Raw genomic sequence first — 19,624 nt, 5'->3', positions numbered from 1 at the left:
ATGATCCATGAGATACAATGGAAACGATCGTTTTAAAAAGTAATAAAATTTATAATTGTTGATAGTGATGTATAGAGGTCCATTATGTTACGTTTACAATTTTGTTTAGGAGCAAATTTGTGAAACTTTGTACAATAGGGATAAAAGTTAGAAGAAAAAAAACAAACACGGTTGTATTTTGTTAAAAGATTGTTCTCGTCGAAAATTTATTGCAAGTTAAGTTAAATGAAAGTATACATGTACGTTTGCTTGAAATACAGCGCTGTTACCAATGCGTATATACATTTATAGGAGTGGAGTTTTTTCAGTGAACTCGATAGGAACACTAAAGCTATAAAACGGATTTACGAGCACAGTACAAAAAATTTATTATAGCCGTAGGGTTTTTTTTAAGCATTTTTGCGAATTTAGTTGTACTTGTCACTGAAAATAATACTCTTATTTGCTCAACGTTGTTATTATAAGATTCGTTTTACTGAAACGTGATGAAGAAGCCATACGTAAATGATTGCAGCTATTTCCAATGTGGAATTCGCCATAGATGTTTTAAAGTCAAGCGCAATAAGTACGGGCATTGTTATTTTTGCGAACACTGACGTTGTTTATACATCGACGTCGACGTGTTGATGCTCATTAACTCGATAACAGCTTCATCCTCAGCGCGGTCGCCACTCGTTGAACATCTTTATTGTTGTATAACTTACTGACATACGAGTGACAGTCACGGACAAATAACTTAAACCTCTAAGTACTATCTTATCCGGTGTTACGTACCCGCGCAGCGGTCATAGTTTGAGAGTTAAAAAAACAGTGCTCTGGTGACACGCGAGTAAAACAATACGCTAGAATCGAGGCGATCCGGATTTAATAACTGGTCCATGTTAATACGAGTACCGGATACCCCGTACACTATAAGTATAGTTGTGTCCGGTCGTGATGATGAATATTTAAAACGTATGATTTTTTGCCTCTCTCCTCCCCCTCCACCCCACCTTGTTTGTGTAGTCGTTGTTTAATCAATTCGGACACAACAGCGGCGGCGGTGACCCTCAATGAGCGCGAACCGGCGAATCGCCGGGCACGATCTCATGAATAATTCACGGGCAACCACGCCATGCACATAACTGAGCTTGGGCATCTTGTGTATGCTAATCCCCGTGCCTCGAACCACCGTGCGCCCGCCGCAACAACAATATCAACAGGAATAAATGGCCCCGTTCAAATTAGTGTACACGTCTGGGCGCGTCACACAATAAGCCACTGACGCGACGGCGGTTGACGACCCGTCGGCGACGCGGTAACGTGTAAATTCTTGGCCCGCACGTCGTGTGCGCTTTTCGATTATACGGTCGAGGTACGCACACGAGACACGGTAGCGTACGGTAGACGGGCCGCCGCGACCTCTTCAGGGGTCAGCGTACAAATTGTTCCATTGGTCATAGACATTTTTCCGTTTCGGTAAATACCGGAACGTCGTTTGAATGGAAACCGAGTGTTTGAAAACTACAATATTCATCTATTCGTTGTTCGATTAGAAATTAAACCCTCCCCGCGATCCGATTTCGAAGACTATTTATACCTCGGATTTATGATAATACGCCACGTTATCGATCGGTAAGGTCTAGTAGTGTCTTTACGCTTCAGTTTCAATTTTGTTTATCTCAGTCGGCTACTATCGAAGAAGAGAAAGTGAAAACGGCATTATAATCATTGCTTTGTATAATTTCGGATACCGTATTTTTCAATGGCTGTACGGTTTATACCAATTACCGTTATCGAGTAGCATACGACGATCGTTTAGGATTTACAATCGTTATCTTCGATCTTGTCGACGCACAGTACGCGCGCCCACGGCCGTGTAAAGAGGAAGACACCTGTTGGTCGCAACGGTCAGCCCATACGTTACCTCTGGTCGCGAATTAATCAGGTCGCCGCCGTTATGTCTATCATACAGAAGCATAGAGGCCGTCGACTACACGATATTTCCATTATGGCCAACGATTTCCTACACAGTAACGCTGTCGCACGCCCTAAAGGTGCTGCAGTAATACTAATTCCCAACTAACGTTTGCACTTCGCCCGAGCTGCTCTTAAACGCTAACTGTCGTCTATACGTATTGTTGAAACAACATGAGCGCGTTGTCATACGTTAACCACAACGACAATTATTTATATCGGCCGACACCTTTTTATTTAAAAAACATCGACGTGTCGTACCGGTAATGTATAGCACGCGTGTATCTTTTTAGAACTCCATTTCCCGACACCGCTTCGGATCGTGATCCAGTATCGATCATCGTTACACACGCGTGCGGCGACGGCGGTTTTTTTACTCGAGAAGAGATTTCAATCGGATCGCATAAACAGATAGTCAAAATTCAGTACCCCATACAGTATTCGTAATTACCATTTTAATAGGCTCTAAGTCAATCTAAAAGCAATATAAGTCTACATAACCACTCACCTTCTTGCGAAAATCCATTGACACTGCTACTGCTGCTAATATTTCCCGATCCCGCTGAAACAAAATAAATACCTAAAGGAGTCGATGTTTTTTAACATAATACGCTATGGCTGTTTCGCCGTGAGACGTTTCAACTATCTGATTGAACGCATCACGATGTATAAACGTTATTAGTTATTGTTTTTATTTTTTACTGTAAAAATTATTTATTGTTATTTAATAATAAAGAGCAGACAGATCAAAAATCAAAATGTTTTGTATTTTGGTCCGTCTTACTTTTCTTTTTACCATCTTCGTGGTGCATTTGTTGTTGGGATTGATGCATCAAACTTTGAGTGTGCATTTGATGTTGTGGCATGTTGTGAGGGTGTAATGAGCCCCCATGATGCCCAAGACCGAGCTCCATTCCAATCATAACCCCTTCCACGGTTTCATTCACCTCGCCTGAAAGAAAAAAAAATAACTGTTACAATCAGATTACAGTAATAAATTATATTATACAATAGGACGTGTGTTGGATTTTAATACGTTTGAGACTATTTTCATTGTAAAGGTAGTGTTTTTAAAGAAAGTTTGTACTTACATTGTATATTAATAAACGGTAAATTTTTACTTAGTAGTGGACAAGACATTTTTTTGGTGTAGTTAAAACAATTGAAACTAATAACTCTACTTAAACCTATTTTAATTTCAGTACCAAATACATAAGATTGACTGAACACTTAAATTATTATTAACGTGGATTTATTAAATAAAAAATAAATAATTTCATTTGGCTTAAATGTATAATAGATAACTTAATTGGACAATTCGTAATTTTATATCATCGCGTGAGTTATTGTTTCGTATAATTTTATCCTTCGACAAAATAATTACAGAACAACCATACACACGTTATTATTGTCTACGTAAATACATTATAATGTAATGACATGTACAAATAATTATTCCATTAAAACAAGGTCCTGCCTTTTATCGTTCTCATAGTCAGTCGTTGATAAACTTAGGTATTTAAACTAAGTCTAACCAGGCTTGCCGTGCGTTAACGGCCATTACGACAATCAGTAAATTTATAGTTTTTTACCATCCGGGTGGCCTGCGCTCATTGCCTTCGTTGACAGTTTGCAAGTCGACTGATGTGCCCGTCCGCCGCACTCCATTTGGACAACGATGACAACAGTCGGTCTTGAATTTATGTCGTGTGCGCGCACCCAGCTACTACCCTTTTTTTCTACGGCATAAGTGTTTGCATTTCATACTCCTACACCTCTCAGGATCCGAGATAACTGGTTGTGCAATTATTCGCGTATTAAAGTGTTGACTGTATTTTTTCGCCACTAGAACTTATCGTTCATTTACGTATCCAAACGTCTTTTGTATAGTGTTTGTAGAGAGATAACTACAGTTAAAATAATAATGAGATTTAATGGTACTCGGAAGGTATCTGAAGTCGTGCCGAGTGAAACGGGTTACACGCCACCGCGTCGAGATGGGAAAACTAAAAAGTGTGAAAATTGAAGCTCGTGATGACTTTGCGCAGCTCCAACTTATAATAGCGGTCAACCGACACACTGAGACGTTGGGGTGTCATCCATTGGGTCGGTGGAGTGCGTGTGTTAGCGTATAGGTATAAATCTCGATCACGCGGGTCCGGTCAGAATCGTGGCTTGATATTATTCTCCGCACAGTATATCGATGCGCCGGGCTGTCTCGTGTTGTACCGTGTTTGACGATAACACACGAAACCCTTCGCCTGTGAAACAAAAAGAAACTGCAGAAACGAGCGAAAAAAAACCTCTGCATATAATGTATTCTTTGGACTGGAGACGTATTAAGTTCTCCGTTTTGCCATGTCATGTGAGTGTGTTCACGTGTGTCATCGTGCACGACACCGGTGTGACGATTCTCTGCGACCTCTCAATAAGATAACCGGCGCTGAACTCGAGTCCGTTCGTCAGGTCACGTTATTTTTCTGTTGCGTTCGATTTTCTTCTCATTTTCCGGCGAAAAAATTTTAAACCGTCGCCGGCGCTGAACAGCTCGTGGAAAACGATTTCATTTTTAGTCGAAACGACCGAAACGTAACTAACGGGCCGGCACAAATAAAGAAGAACGCGCCGACCGATGCGTTCTTGATCGTCCGCACACATAAGTTATTTATTTGGCATTCGGTTCACGTGGCCCATAAATCGGCACGTTTTATCAGAGCGACTTGCAATGTAAATGCGTCGGCGGTGGCGTACGCTCGAGACACGCAAAGCCTCGACCGGCCGGTGCGATATTGTAGTACAACAATATACGGTGCACACGTATAGAATGTTATGAGAGCGGAAGAACAAGTAGACGACGGCGGCGGACGGAATGACCATCGTGATAAGGAGACGGCGGCGGTGACGTGCAAGAATAATAACTCCGCCGGCGTTTGATTCGAGCACGAGATGAATTTCGAATCAAACGTCCCGAATTGTTTGTACGTCAACCCGAATTTTCTACGAAATTGGGTTTGAATTGTTCCGATGAAACGATTGTGTGTTACTATATCGAAATTTCAAAAAACTACAATGCCGTTTTCACACGGTTTTGCCGATGAACCTATTGTGTTTCGACGACGTCAAGGCGAACGGCGCCCAAGCGATTGGCTTTCCAAAGTGGTCTGCCGATGTGTACGCTGTTAACTTAGCGCGTGTCCACGTCGCCACGACCATAACTCTTCGGCATATGCACTCGGCCGGCCGTACATAAATACGTTATTACAAGTCCGAGAGCACGTTGCCGCCGTTTATGACAAACGCGTGTACTCCAACAGGTAATGGTACACCCGACTACGACGACTGTGGTACGCGCCCGTACCGTTTTGTCCTTCTTCTTTTTCATCTCGCCAGACTCGCAGTTACAACGTATTATGTTATTATCGTGTGGGCAACACGGTGTTGCGTTACACTGGTTCGCAAAGAGCGCCTGCCACCGACACTCTTGCAGGTCGTGTTATTAACGTGTGCGCGTATGTCAGTGTCTGTAGACATTTTGTAATCTCTGCTTTGCTTCATACTTTCCCGGTGCACAACGTTCGTGTACAGTAGGCCTCGATGAGCCGAGTTGGCAGACAGCAAAAGTATTTGGAGCGAAAAGACAATCTAAATGCCCTAGTCGGGTGGGACCGAGCACATAACATTGATACGTCCCAGGGGCGTCGTGGTCATAAACTCAATTCGTGTTTAATTTTATTTTATTAACTTATTACGTTCAATCGCCGCAGTATTTTCTATCTTAATAGCTATTCGGTTGTATTATACTGATTGTATGTAACGTACAAAGGAAAATTTACAGAGGTACTTAATCTTTTTAACATATTGTGGCGCATACGTAAAAGTTCTTGTTTTGTTTGCTTATAAAATAGTAAATCGCCAAGCCATACGCTATTTTTAGACTCGAAAATATATNGTTGTGGCATACGTAAAAGTTCTTGTTTTGTTTGCTTATAAAATAGTAAATCGCCAAGCCATACGCTATTTTTAGACTCGAAAATATATACTTTGTGTACACTATTCTTTTCGACCATTTGGTCGAATCACTTTCTTGGTAATGTCGATTTTTTTGCAATAACAGATAATTTTTTTTTTTTACTGTAACATTATGCAAATAATTTATTTTTTCCAAGAACTATAAATTTTCCAATGTGTTTTTATGTGAACGTATAAGTTTATCAGAGTACTGTTACGGTCAAAATAGATATAGTTTGGACACGGTGTTTTAAATTAATACTCGTTTAAATACAAAAAAAATCACTTTCACGTTTGAAATAAAAGTATTCTTGGCGATTTCGGTATCGACACTTTTTAATCGATGTGATCAAAAACTGCCATCTAGTTTAAATGATAATGTTAACTGTAATCACTTTCGATGTTTCATTTGAATAATCAGCTAATAATTAAAAAATTTTGAGGTTTTTTTATTTTTCTGATATACTCTATGATTCGTTCAACTTGTTTTAATCTTTTTTATAGTTAATTATATCGAAAACATTTTTTGTAAAATTGTTTTCATTATCTTTAAAAAGAAAAATACCCTTATTCATTTATCATTAATAATTATGTTATTGTCTATGATATGACATTTTTATAATACCTACTGCAAAAGAGCTACGATGACGTCTACGTTCTATGATAATTAATGCCTATTGTGCAATGACGAGTTCCTTTTGTACAGAAACATTTACACATATCTCCAGACTGCTAAGAAGAGAGTTGAAAGAAAAGACTAAAAACGATTATGTATAGAACATTATAAACAAACCCCATATGTCATTTGACGACATCGGCAGCCATTGGTTTTGGTAAAATTTCGCAGAGAAAATACATCGTAGATACTTTTTTTTTTATATATTTTTCAATGCTACGGCATTAGGAAATTGATATTCAAAAATAAATACTCGAGTATACAAATGAAATATAAAAAAACTTAGTTACGACTGACCTGGGAAAAAACAGGTAGTTATGCAATTAATTGGATTTTCCATCGAGGACGAATTTCCACTCAGATATTTAATTTGTCCACTTTCTCTTGAATTTTTTTTATAATTTCCTTTTAATGCACTTAATAACTTTTTCTTACAATAGCTCAGTCGCTTTTTTCGAATGGTAAAATATGTTGCATTCGATTATTATTATTATTGAATATCTTAAGTAGCGAATTACGTTTTAGGAAATATTTAAAATTCTTGATATTTGACTAAGACTCATTATAGTTGACAAAAATGTTTTACTTTTGGCATACGGTATGCTTTTATCATTATTTGTGAACGATGTCGGGGAATTCGTCCATATACCTTGTTAAACTATCTAAAAGAAAATTTCTACAACACGCTCAACAAATAAATTCAGCGTTAGAACAATAAACTGCACATTTTATTTTATTATTCGCTCGTCTACACATCATTCAGTATTCAGCAGTCTAATTTTCATGTTCGTGGTAATTTGGCTTTGCCGTTTACTCCTCTCTTTTATGCCCCTCCTAATTTACTGACTTGGTTTATCAGCAGGTTATAAGTATAGCAACTAATGAGCCGCACATGACGTTGACGAACTTCTACGCAGACCGCATTCGGCAGGTTGGCGGTGGTAGTTGCGATAACAATATAATTATCATAAGACATACCGGCTAGTGTCTATACAAAACAGTATCCAAATAGTGTTTCGGGTATGGCACTGTAGCCGAACATTACTACGGTGGCGGTGACGACCCGTAATTACATTGTATTCGTGTTTTGTCCTTGATTATGGTGCTGTAGTGTTTGAAAACGGCACTGCATAGTACGACACCAACAACCGTCACAGGAGCAGCTGTCCGCGCGGCGGTGTCACTGATAATGGTGATGGGCCAAAAAGGGTTGACTTGCGTAATGCAATGTCAATGACATGAGCTGATCGCGATAGCAAAAGTNACAGTCTAATTTTCATGTTCGTGTTAATTTGGTTTTGCCGTTTACTCCTCTCTTTTATGCCCCTCCTAATTTACCGACTTGGTTTATCAGCAGGTTATAAGTATAGCAACTAATGAGCCGCACATGACGTTGACGAACTTCTACGCAGACCGCATTCGGCAGGTTGGCGGTGGTAGTTGCGATAACAATATAATTATCATAAGACAAACCGGCTAGTGTCTATACAAAACAGTATCCAAATAGTGTTTCGGGTATGGCACTGTGGCCGAACATTACGGTGGCGGTGACGACCCGTAATTACATTGTATTCGTGTTTTGTCCTTGATTATGGTGCTGTAGTGTTTGAAAACGGCACTGCATAGTACGACACCAACAACCGTCACAGGAGCAGCTGTCCGCGCGGCGGTGTCACTGATAATGGTGATGGGCCAAAAAGGGTTGACTTGCGTAATGCAATGTCAATGACATGAGCTGATCGCGATAGCAAAAGTCAAGGATTTGTCTGTTGAACTTTTGATTAACTCATTGAGCGAATGTTATTTATTCAAACAAAAAATAATCAATTGTTTTTCAAATTAATAATTGAATTACTATTAAGGCATAATTATTGTGCATTTCAGAGAATTTTAATCATAAAACAAATTTCATATCATAAAAAATAAATTTTTTTGGAAATATTATAAAAACAACGTGCAATTTTTAAAAATGATAGATATTTTCTTTTAAATTGGTTTTTTTGATTTTTAAAAGATTATTCTTTTAGGATCGTTATTCATGGCAATTTTAAAATATTTTGAATTGTATCCATTAAATACATTGCTATTTTAAGACATTTTTAACTCATATTTTTTTTATTATCTCTTAATTTTCCTGATTAAAATTGGTTATAATAACTTCAATCCTCAATTAATAAAGTAAAAATTAATTAAATTAAAATAAACTAAATATGTATATATTAAATAAAATACTCATTTTTTATTTAAAAATATTTTTAACTTTTAAAAATCTGATATTTTTAATTTAGAATAACTTGCCTAACTAAAAATGTATTCAATATTATTCACATGAAAAAATTCATTAAAAAATGCGTGAAACTAATTAAAATTAAATTTTTTTATTAATTAGTATAATAAACTACTAAGGTCTTAAACTAAATATCAATGCAGTTGAAATTATAAAAAATAAAAAATAAAAATTCAAGTTTAATCATTTAATATTTATAATAATTAAAAACATATAAATATAAAACGATTAGCTTTTGGTTTAAATTATTGACATTACTTTTTTCAATATATTTTAAAAATAATATGTTTAATACTGTTAATTAGGTAATAAAAAATTATATAAAAATATAAACATGATTAGTTATGCGAAAATAAATTTAGAATTGTATATATATTTTTTATACGTTTGTTATAGAAAAATTTATATTAGGTATTTTTATCAGTTAGCTAAGAGGATGTTGTGTAATTATTTGATTTTCATCGAAATTCTTGGTATTATTTCATGATAATTTTTTTTTATATGAAATGAGGATATATAAAGTTTGCTACTACATCATAGAAATAATAGATTAGACAACTGTTTTTTTAAAAATAATTTGTCGTTTTTCTGTACCGATTCTCAGAAAAATTATGTTAATAACAACATGATGTTTTTATTGATACACTTTTTCGTTGGAATAATTATACTATTTTGCATACATTTTTTGAGAATAATTCAAATTTTTTTAAGTGTTTGAATTTTTATTTTTTCAATGTTCACATAAATTTTAATATATTCGAATTTTTGATAGGAGAAATGTCAAGTTTTTATAAAGTAATTGTACAACAATTTAATCACTTTAATTTGTGTTTATAACTTCTATACTACACAATAGTTTGATATTAGTATATTTTTTTTTACAGAATTAACCTATGACATTAAAAATGTGCTCTATATACAACGACCGTGGGATAATTGATAGAAACAAAAGACTAACAATAAAATGTATTGTACATTATATGAAATGTAATGTCTTAAAGCATGTTATGTTTTCAGAAAATAAGTTTACAATTGGATTTATTCAAAGGATGTAATCGTTTAAAGTTAACAACCGTTTGCGTTTCAACGTTAAAAATTAAAATGTATGCTAACAACAGTATAGTCACTATGTCGTGCTTATTAGAAAAATAATTTTTCTACGTAAAAGTTTATTATTTTATATAAGAAAATAATTTTAAAATATACGAACTTTTTACTATTTTAACGTATTTTTTATAATTTTAGAATAATTTCGTATTGCGGTATCACAAATGCAATCAAATTTATGCGTCTTTATGTGTTTATTTAATTTTCGTTATTTTAATTAAGAAAATAAAATTTTAATTTTATGTAAAAAGAATAAGAACTTCTTTGAGCTTCTCAATTATATTTTTATTATGAGTTTTGTTAATTATTCAATTTTATACTCGGGCGTTCAAGTCTCCGGTAAGCATTAATAACACGAAGCAAGAAAAATGCCCCGAGATGAGATATTACCAATCGATATTGAGATATTAAATGACCGACTCGTTACGATTTCCGGCTTAAGACATTATTACTGAAAGTACAAGTACTTACCGAAACCCGTTTTGGATTATTCCCTTGTCTTGGTCTAGTACAATCAGTGAGTAAAATTTCGAATTTAAAACTCGCGGCCACACTTTATAGTAAAATCGGGTGTGTTTTATTTTCTAAAAGATAAAAAAAAAAAGTTAAGTTTTCCTTGAAAGCCCGCAAAGGCAACAAAAAAATTTTTCAAAAATATTCAAAGCGATTTATGAATTTTTATGTTCAAAGACCCGATCGAAACAATAATTATCAATTGTTAATATTATTATTATTGTGGATGAGTGAGTTTCGGCCAAAGGGGTGGGCGTCGCGCGCGTATCGTTCACGGGTGGTCGATGAAGCACTCGGCGGAAAAAACGCGCGCACATATACACATACACAGGGCGCCGTAAATCTATAGACTATCTATGGTCTACCGATGGTGCGTCACGACCGTCGTCCGCCACTAGGCATACTAGGCACTGGCACTACTACTACTACTAGGTATGGTCCACTGGCAAACCAAACGCTTGGAACACCGGCACCCCCGCCGTCGCCGCGGCTGTAGTAGAGCGACGCATGCCATTGGCCCGTTACCGGAGACGCCCGCCACCGCGGCAACAGGTGCCCCGCGCGCACACACCTACAATAGCTCTCTACACGCGACACAGTACCCATACCTGTAGCCGGTTACTGTTGTAACCCGTTGAGCGTACCTGTGTGCAGTACCAATATGTGTACGCATAATATTTTCGTAGGTACCCGTAGATTGTGAGCGGGCGGTCACTACGTCCGAGAGAAGGGAGACGTCGCCGTGTTCCCAGTTCATAATAGTAATATTGAATAAATAGCGTGTTAAAATAATTAAAAATTAATTATTAAATGTAAGATGTTAAAATGTCCTTATGGTGAATCGTATCGTTTTTGATACTTTTTTACGCAGTCAGTACATATTAATAGAAATCTATTAGTTTATTTTTTTTAAAAGAGACAACCGTGGTCTTCAGAATAAATGTTAAAAATAATACTTTATTTAGGACCAAACATGTCGCAGGTTTTATTTGATTTAGATTTGAAAAATAAAAATGTAATTGGTTAGTGATATTTCAAATGATAAATCTATATCTATATACTATTAAAAAACTGAATACATTTTACGAATTTGATTTCGATTACGGATTTGTAGTTGACGATTTCTAAGGTTTAAGTTTTCATTTTCACTATTTCAAGAAGTTTCAAGTGTAAAACCGGTTACTTATGATACAGTTCCAATCCCTAAACCGAAGTTTTTCTTTACACGGATTTTATCTAAATATATACATTATATCAGATCATGCATAAACAAAATAGGATTACCTTAGTTATACTTTATAGTGATTACCTTATATATTTTTCTTTTAGTAAAAATATTTTTCAAAATAGATATCCTAAAAACAATTATCAAAAAGCAAAAATGTTTAAGTTTACTTAATAGTTTATTAGTCTTAAGGAAACTTAAGATAATTGAATTTTCTTAAAAAATTAATAAATACAATAATTATAATATTTTTTAAGTTAATTATAGTTTACATAATTGAAAAATACAGCATTTTATGTGTTGGGACATGGGCAAACAAAAACGACAGGAAGAGATAAAAAAAAAATTTAATTGCAAACTAATGCAATTTTTTATAGTTATTTTTGCTCAAATCGAAATTACTATATAGAAGGACTAAAATAAATAATTATAAAGCTCTTGAAGCGTATTTATATGTAAAACATAGGCAGATAAAACAGATCGAATATTTTTGAAATGAAAATATTAAGAAAAAAATTTCAGTAAGAAAAATATTAAAAGAGATAAATTTGTTATTACAATAAATGAAATCATAAGATGTAAATATACAAATAGATAGGCTTTATTAGGTTAGCATTATAAGAGCTTTAAAGAGGAACATTAAAACAAAATATCTGGCACCAAACTCAATTTGATAAACAGGACGATTTTAAAAACTTTTAAGATATTAGAAGGAATTGTTTGAAACAAATTTTTGAAATTTGGAATTGTGTGATTTTTGTTTTTCCTATTGTTTCTATGGTATATCTGTTATTATTATATTATAGAGTTATTTTTTACACTTCATATGATTTCCACGTGGATGCCTCTCAACTTTTATTAATAGATAAACATTTTATTTTCGTTTTAGTTAACACCTATTCTAAATGTCGTTATAGTTTACCAAAATTAATTATCTTTGAAAATATTACATTTTACAAAAAAAAAAATAATAATAATAAACCCAGAACAGTGGGATTACGGTACAATGGAAACGTGGCATAGTTAGGGCAAGTATAGATGATGTCAGACAGTGATTGAAACCATTATCATAAAAAACGCTTCGATGCAAATCTGTAGTTTTCAGAAGGAATTAATGAATTATTCTAAAAGCAACAAGAACTCCTACTTCATTGCTTATACCCTGATTATAAATTTTATACTTAATAAGTATAATGCACAAATAATTAAAGAAGTTACATTTAGTATGAAATTGAACAATCATATTTAACAATATAGCATTGTAATTTTTACGGAGAAATTATAAAACGTTATAAGTTGTTCTATAAACAGAGAAGTTCTTTTATTATTAGGCACTCGAATTCTCTTAAAATAATTATTATATTAAGAAAATTCTTTTTGGTACTTTTTAATTTTGTGTATTTCTTGTTTAGTAATAATTAAGTTTTTTTTTTCATTATACCTTATGATTCTTATTTTATTTTTAAGTTAGTTAAATGTGTATTTTGCAATTAAAAAAAATAATATCGATACACTTATATCAATCAATACAAAAATTATTATAATTGATAAATCGAATATCATGTATGAAACTAAAATACTTCCATAAAATATTTTTTTAACATAATTATTATTTTAAGAGAAGTCGAGTGTATAAAAGTGGCTATTAAAAGAATCACTCATAATTTTAAAATCTCAATTTATCATAAGCCATTGTTAACTAGAAAATTTTTTTTAATGGTCGAACTCTTTTTTTTAACATACTTATTGTGTTGACAGTAATAGCTGCAAAATGTTTAACGCTATCATTTAAATTATTTTTGTAATTGAAGTTAAATGGGTAATTATACTCCCCCCTATTCTGTATGATTATACCATTTATGTAAATGAAAAAAATTATAACACACTATAGACTATGATTTTTACATAAAAATTATGTTTTATGTTTACATTTGGAAGCTATTTGCATATAGAAGTTAAGCCGTCAGGATAATTTTTTTTTTTTTAACTTATAGTAAATAACATAAGCTTTAATATAATTTATGTTTAAAGCTCGGAATATGACGAAAACAAAAACTTAAGTTAATTAGATAACTTTTCGTGCAAAAGTTGGTAAAGGGTCAGATTTTTAAGAAATATATCAATATTGGAATTGAAAAAAAAAATGTAATTTCTTCTTATATTATAGTGAAAAATAAGATTTAATAGTTATTTTTATATGTAATTTTATTAATAGGCTAAAGCATACTCAGTCTATGTGAAAATGTCAATCTGTAAAATGAGTGTTTTTTATATCAATACATAATTTACTACATATTATAAATATCACTCCGTTTTGTTAACATTTGAATCTGATATTATATACGAAAAAACAATGCCAAACAAAATACTTTAAGTATTTATATATTTTTTGAATTACCTGTTTAATAAATACAATACAAAAAGAATTTCAAATACAAAATTTATTACATTTAAAATATTTCTACAATATAATAGTTAAAAATTAAAAATCCTAATCATAAAGTTAATACTATGATTTGACATTTTTTAATTAGTAACTTTGCTATCAATCTCATCATAGATATTATACAGCGCCATCTCTTTGTGTATGTAGAAACTATGACTGCACAAATAGAATGCGCTGTTATCTAGGCCTGGTAAATTATTTAGTACGAACGTTTATTGGTGCGATACAAATTGGCTTTAACTGGATAGCTAAAATTTAAATATTTTATACTATTATTAATTAGAGTTAATTCTATAAAATAATATTATATTTATTATTTTTACTTAAAAACTATTACGTTATACTTTATTCTGCGTATATTGTGTAATTACAATTTATAAGTTTGTAGTATTTAAAAAAAATATTTTTAACGATGGTAAATATTTGTTATCTTATGTAAAATCTAATTCACTATTGTAGTTAGTACGTAATTAACAATTTCAATGAACATGAGCGGATACTTGACACATTTGTGAATCCTTTGTGTTTAATTAGACAATAGAATAAAACGTACTGTTTTTGTATTTATGAAATATTCAGAAGAAGATTATGAAGTGAATGTAAAATATTACAATAATTATCTAAATCTATCCTCAATTTAATTTTTATTAATTTATACTTGCTAAAAAGTATTTTATTTAAAAGTAATTAATTTATTACATGTCTGTAATAAACAGCGAAATTAAAACTATTAAATTTAATAAATTTGAATTTAAATTTCGGAACTATATTGTTTATGTAAATATTATATTATATTATAATTAAATATTCCATTTAATTTTAATTATTAAATTTGATTACAAAATTTAGACTTTTAGTAAAATTATAAAAGCCAAATATAGTGTAATTGCTTTTAATTGTCACTAACATGTTTTCTCCATAGCGAATAGAGAAAACTTTTCATGCATAATACTATTTAACTGTTGCTACATGTTTTTATTTTTATAACTCAACGAGAAAGATTTTCTGATATACCTATCAAATTATTTGCACAACAAAAGTATCAGTATAATTGGAATGACTAGTCCAATTATAATTGGATTTAAATAATTATTTAAGATAGAGTCACTCATTATTTTGTAAATAGGTGCAAAAATTATTCGACATATTTTTTTAATTCAATGTAATGAATACTAATGAAATATGTTTTTTTTTTATTGTTAGTGTATTTCTTAAACGTAAACATTTTAAATATCAATTTGTAATAAAAATAATCCATACTTAAAAATCAAACATCTGTAAATTTTATACTATGATTCATTCAATTGAATAACTATTGAAAATTTCAAAATGGATAAGATAGTTAGCAAGAGTAACAGGTGAACAGCAGTTTGTATATGAACTACTATGGAGTATAGTAGTCAATAAGTGCCAAAATTTTTTTTTGAAAATAAAATAAAATCATCCTTTTTTTCATTATAAAAAATTAGAAACTCAAGTTTTTAATTCTTGTTTTTATGTTTTATAAATGTTAGGTAAAGTTAAATTTCGTTACAGATCAAGAGCATTTGTACATAGAACATTTTGTTGAAAAAAACGTTGTTTTAGTATTTTAAGCACTTAGTCCATTTTCCCTATCCATACCTTATATAATTAATAAATAATAAATCCAAAAAACGACAGTTTGATAAAAAAACTTAATTATAATAAGCTCGATCACCATAAAAGTTAATGCATTGTAAAAAGATCAAAGATAATTGTTGTTCAAAATAGACATACGAGGCTAAATTAAAAAAACCTTTTCAGGATATTTAATAAACAGATCAGTTTTATAAAAAAATGGGAGCAATAGTATTTTTCTTCTTACCTTTACAGATACTTTATATTATCTTATATATTAAGTATTGGAGATACTAATTATATTTCTAATAGTATAAAAATGTAAAAATATTATAACGATACTAAATATTTATAGAAGCTTAAAATAGTTTATAATAACTTATTTTAAACAAAAATGTAATTAAATAACAATTTTTCATAAGCAAATAATCCTTATTTAAAATTTTATTTATCACTCGACTTAATTAATAACAATTTAATGTTTGGTTTTAAGCTAATTACATTATTATTAAAATATTTAGAATATAATATATTATATTTAGAAAATTGAAAATAATAATAATTAATGTTTACTACAAACTTGCTTTTTAAATTATTTCCTAAATATTATACTTATCTACTATTAAAACTTATTTATTCACTGTGGCTCATAATTGGTTAGCAACGAATTTGGAAGTGGTACTACATTGTGAATAATTGTGTGGCCTAAGTGAAAGGATCAACGTTTGCGTTGGACTTGTTACGTCCAGTCTAGAGTAGGAGAGATTGATTTTTTAGTGCCCCTCTCTGACATTGGAAAATACAATATGGCGACATTTGGTCCAATGGAAAGATTTCTAGAAGGCGTTACTTAGATTTACATTATAAAACGTTGGATTTTATCTATTCTCTAATTCCTAATGCATACTAGATTTTTCTTATAGCAATTATATTCTTGTTATTTTCCATTTTTTTACGCGAAAAGGATATTCAACCGATGTAGTGAAGGTTGTGTGGCCACAGGACGTAGACAAATAATTTATAAGTAAAAAGTGGGATGATACACCAATCTACCGTCGGTTATTGAACTTAAAAATACAGAGTACATAGATAGGAATAATACATTGAACTCTTCATAAAATCATGTCTTCATAATAATAAATTATGACTTGTAGCATAACGTACTACGCAGCTTAAAAGTGGGGACATGCGAACTGTCGTACACGTTGATAAAAAAGAAAATTGTTTTGTCCGTGAAAACTAAAATTAACCGCTGAAACGACAACTGTTTTATATAGTTACTAAACATAATATTACATGATATACAGGGTTTAAAAAAAACTTATTTTATTTTAAAGGTTTTAGAATTGTATAGTACAATGTATTCATGACATCGGTTATATGAACATTTTTTTGCGAAATAGGAAAATTGTTTGTTAAGAAAAATTAGAAAAATAAAATACAAATTGCAAGTAATACAATTATATAAAACAATTTTCTTAAGTCGAAAAAAAAAATAATAATAATAAATTATCAACAAAAACATAATACGTTAAATTTATCGATTATTCTGTATAAAAATAAACACATTTCTAATTGTCAAGGTGGTTACATTTATTTTAAGAAAAAATTCAAAATCTTTTCCTTTTTATTGAAATTCTTCCACAGTAATATTCAAGAGATTTTAAATTTTGCTTATTAAGTGTAAATGCAGTTTAAAACATAGTAAACTTTTTGAGTTCTTAAAGGAAAAGTTGAATAACTAATGCATTTTTCTTATAAAAATTTGTAATTTTTGCTTAACCATATTTTACTACATATTTTATGTGTAGTACAAACAAGTAAAAGATAAATAATTAAACAAATTAATTTTTGAAGAAATTTATTTAGTAAAGAAAAATCGGTTATATTTCGTATTGAAAACCATAGTGAAAAAAATATAAATAAGGATATAAGCATAAATATGTGAACTCTTTACTTAGAGTAAGACCTTTGAATAATATGCTAAATCATATGTACCCGCAATACTACTTTTACATAATTAAGTCACTTAGAATCTGTTTGAATGAAATATGTTATCTAATATTTAAATTACAAAGTTAAACTCTAAGTCCACTGTGGTTCAAGCAATTAAAAACTTGCTGTAATTCTCAAATTAAAGTTAGCTGAACTGTAAAATCTAAGTACTTACATAACTTAAAACTTTTAAGATCTATAAACATTTATTCTGAACATTAATTATTCTAATTAAATTGCTTGCAAAGTGTTTAATACAGAACAAGTATTAGACATTATAATCAAGAAATTAAGAGTCAAGTTAAAATGGTACAATTTTTTTGAGACTATTTACACATAACATATTTGAGAAATGTTTGGATAATAAAGTATAATCATATGGTAGCTACACCCTTTTACTATTATTTATAAACGAATTGCTGAAAATAAAAATGATAATATTCCACCAAACCCAACTTTTGGAAAATAAAAAAAAAACTGTTTATCTCAATAATTTTAATTTTAAATAAAGCTAGTCCATCAATTTTTTTTTCTTAGTATCTAACCTTTGACATTCTAAATTACATCTTGGTTATTGATATTGTTTTATATAAAACACATTTAATAATCTGTAATGCTTTCTTTTTTCCACTCACTACAATTTACATATATAATTTTAGACTTAAATTAATTTAATACAAGATTAATACAAGCATCATGATCATTACTAATTCTTAATTTTAAGTTGGTAAGTTCAATATTTCGTCATAAAATCGTTGATATTAATATGGAATATATTGCATAATTTTTAATTTGTCCTAATTTTTTTTTTTTTTGGAATTTACTGCAACTTTATGATTATAAATATTATTTTCTGGAGATATTACGTCTTTTTTTCCTTTATTAAATTTAAATACCAATCTCTGATGATAGCCAATTTAGTAAGAAACAGAAACACNTGGAATTTACTGCAACTTTATGATTATAAATATTATTTTATGGAGATATTACGTCTTTTTTTCCTTTATTAAATTTAAATACCAATCTCTGATGATAGCCAATTTAGTAAGAAACAGAAACACAATCATTCAGATTAATTTTGTACACCAATTATCTGTTCTGACTTAAACTAAACTTTTCACAATTTTTTTCGATATCTTTGGTAGTTTTTTTTTTAATACTGGGATCAAAATCTATGAATGTCCACTATTTCATTTTTTTTACTGACATACTGATGATATCTTCATTTTTACTAGGTACATAAAGACAATCAAATCTACTTATTGTCCGCTTAATAAAACTATGATCAAAGAGCATAAAGCTGTGTCCTTGTACGGAAAAATATTTATAGATAATAGAAAATCTGTTGCTTATTACTATAGCCAAAAATAGTCTGGTGACTCTGTGATTTATATTTTGTCCACCACATGCCTCAAAAATTAATATATAAAATTCCTTTATCTCCCCAGGTATTTTGCTAACAAAATCAAACAGGAAACAATAGGCTTAATTTGGTTCATTTTCGACAGTTCCATCAGTGTATGTCTAAAATATAAATTTGTTTTTCTAATATTATGGATATTAAATACATAAAATTATATCTTAAATAAGGAAAATACTTTCTGAACTGGTATGAGTAGTAAGGGTAAGTTTTACATAGAATCAAATGTAATCTTATCGTTTTTTTACTCATGTACAATACATAATTAAATTAAATAATAGAATATATATTGATAATTATTTTTTATTCATTTATAATATGAGTCTACCTTTCATCTAAAAAATGGTAACCAAAAATCACGTTTCGAACTTTTAGAATATTATGTTTTTCTT

The 19,624-nt window shown here is 30.9% G+C and overlaps 1 protein-coding gene across 8 annotated transcripts in view; it reads right to left on the bottom strand.

Annotated features, from left to right (window-relative positions):
- The window catches only part of LOC126896713 (paired box protein Pax-5), a 54,748-nt gene extending 43,772 nt beyond the window's left edge, over nucleotides 1-10,976 (bottom strand). For 3 of the 8 annotated variants that reach the window (XM_050669738.1, XM_050669764.1, XM_050669778.1), the window contains exons 1-3: nucleotides 10,506-10,976; nucleotides 2,741-2,908; nucleotides 2,465-2,518 (exon numbers count right to left, since the gene is read on the bottom strand). In XM_050669738.1, coding sequence (XP_050525695.1) covers nucleotides 2,465-2,518; nucleotides 2,741-2,879 — 193 coding nt within the window. In that variant the 5' untranslated portion in view covers nucleotides 2,880-2,908; nucleotides 10,506-10,976. The remainder of the gene's footprint in view (nucleotides 1-2,464; nucleotides 2,519-2,740; nucleotides 2,909-10,505) is intronic. The other 5 variants (XM_050669787.1, XM_050669717.1, XM_050669771.1 and 2 more) reach the window with 3 other exon arrangements.
- Nucleotides 10,977-19,624: the final 8,648 nt, after the last annotated feature.

Source organism: Daktulosphaira vitifoliae, unplaced genomic scaffold (genome assembly GCF_025091365.1).
Source record: "Daktulosphaira vitifoliae isolate Bord-2020 unplaced genomic scaffold, ASM2509136v1 Scaffold_1, whole genome shotgun sequence".
NCBI classification, from domain to species: domain Eukaryota; kingdom Metazoa; phylum Arthropoda; class Insecta; order Hemiptera; family Phylloxeridae; genus Daktulosphaira; species Daktulosphaira vitifoliae.
The sequence above is the reverse complement of the archived record's forward strand: the minus strand, read 5'-3'. Positions and strand labels throughout refer to the sequence as shown.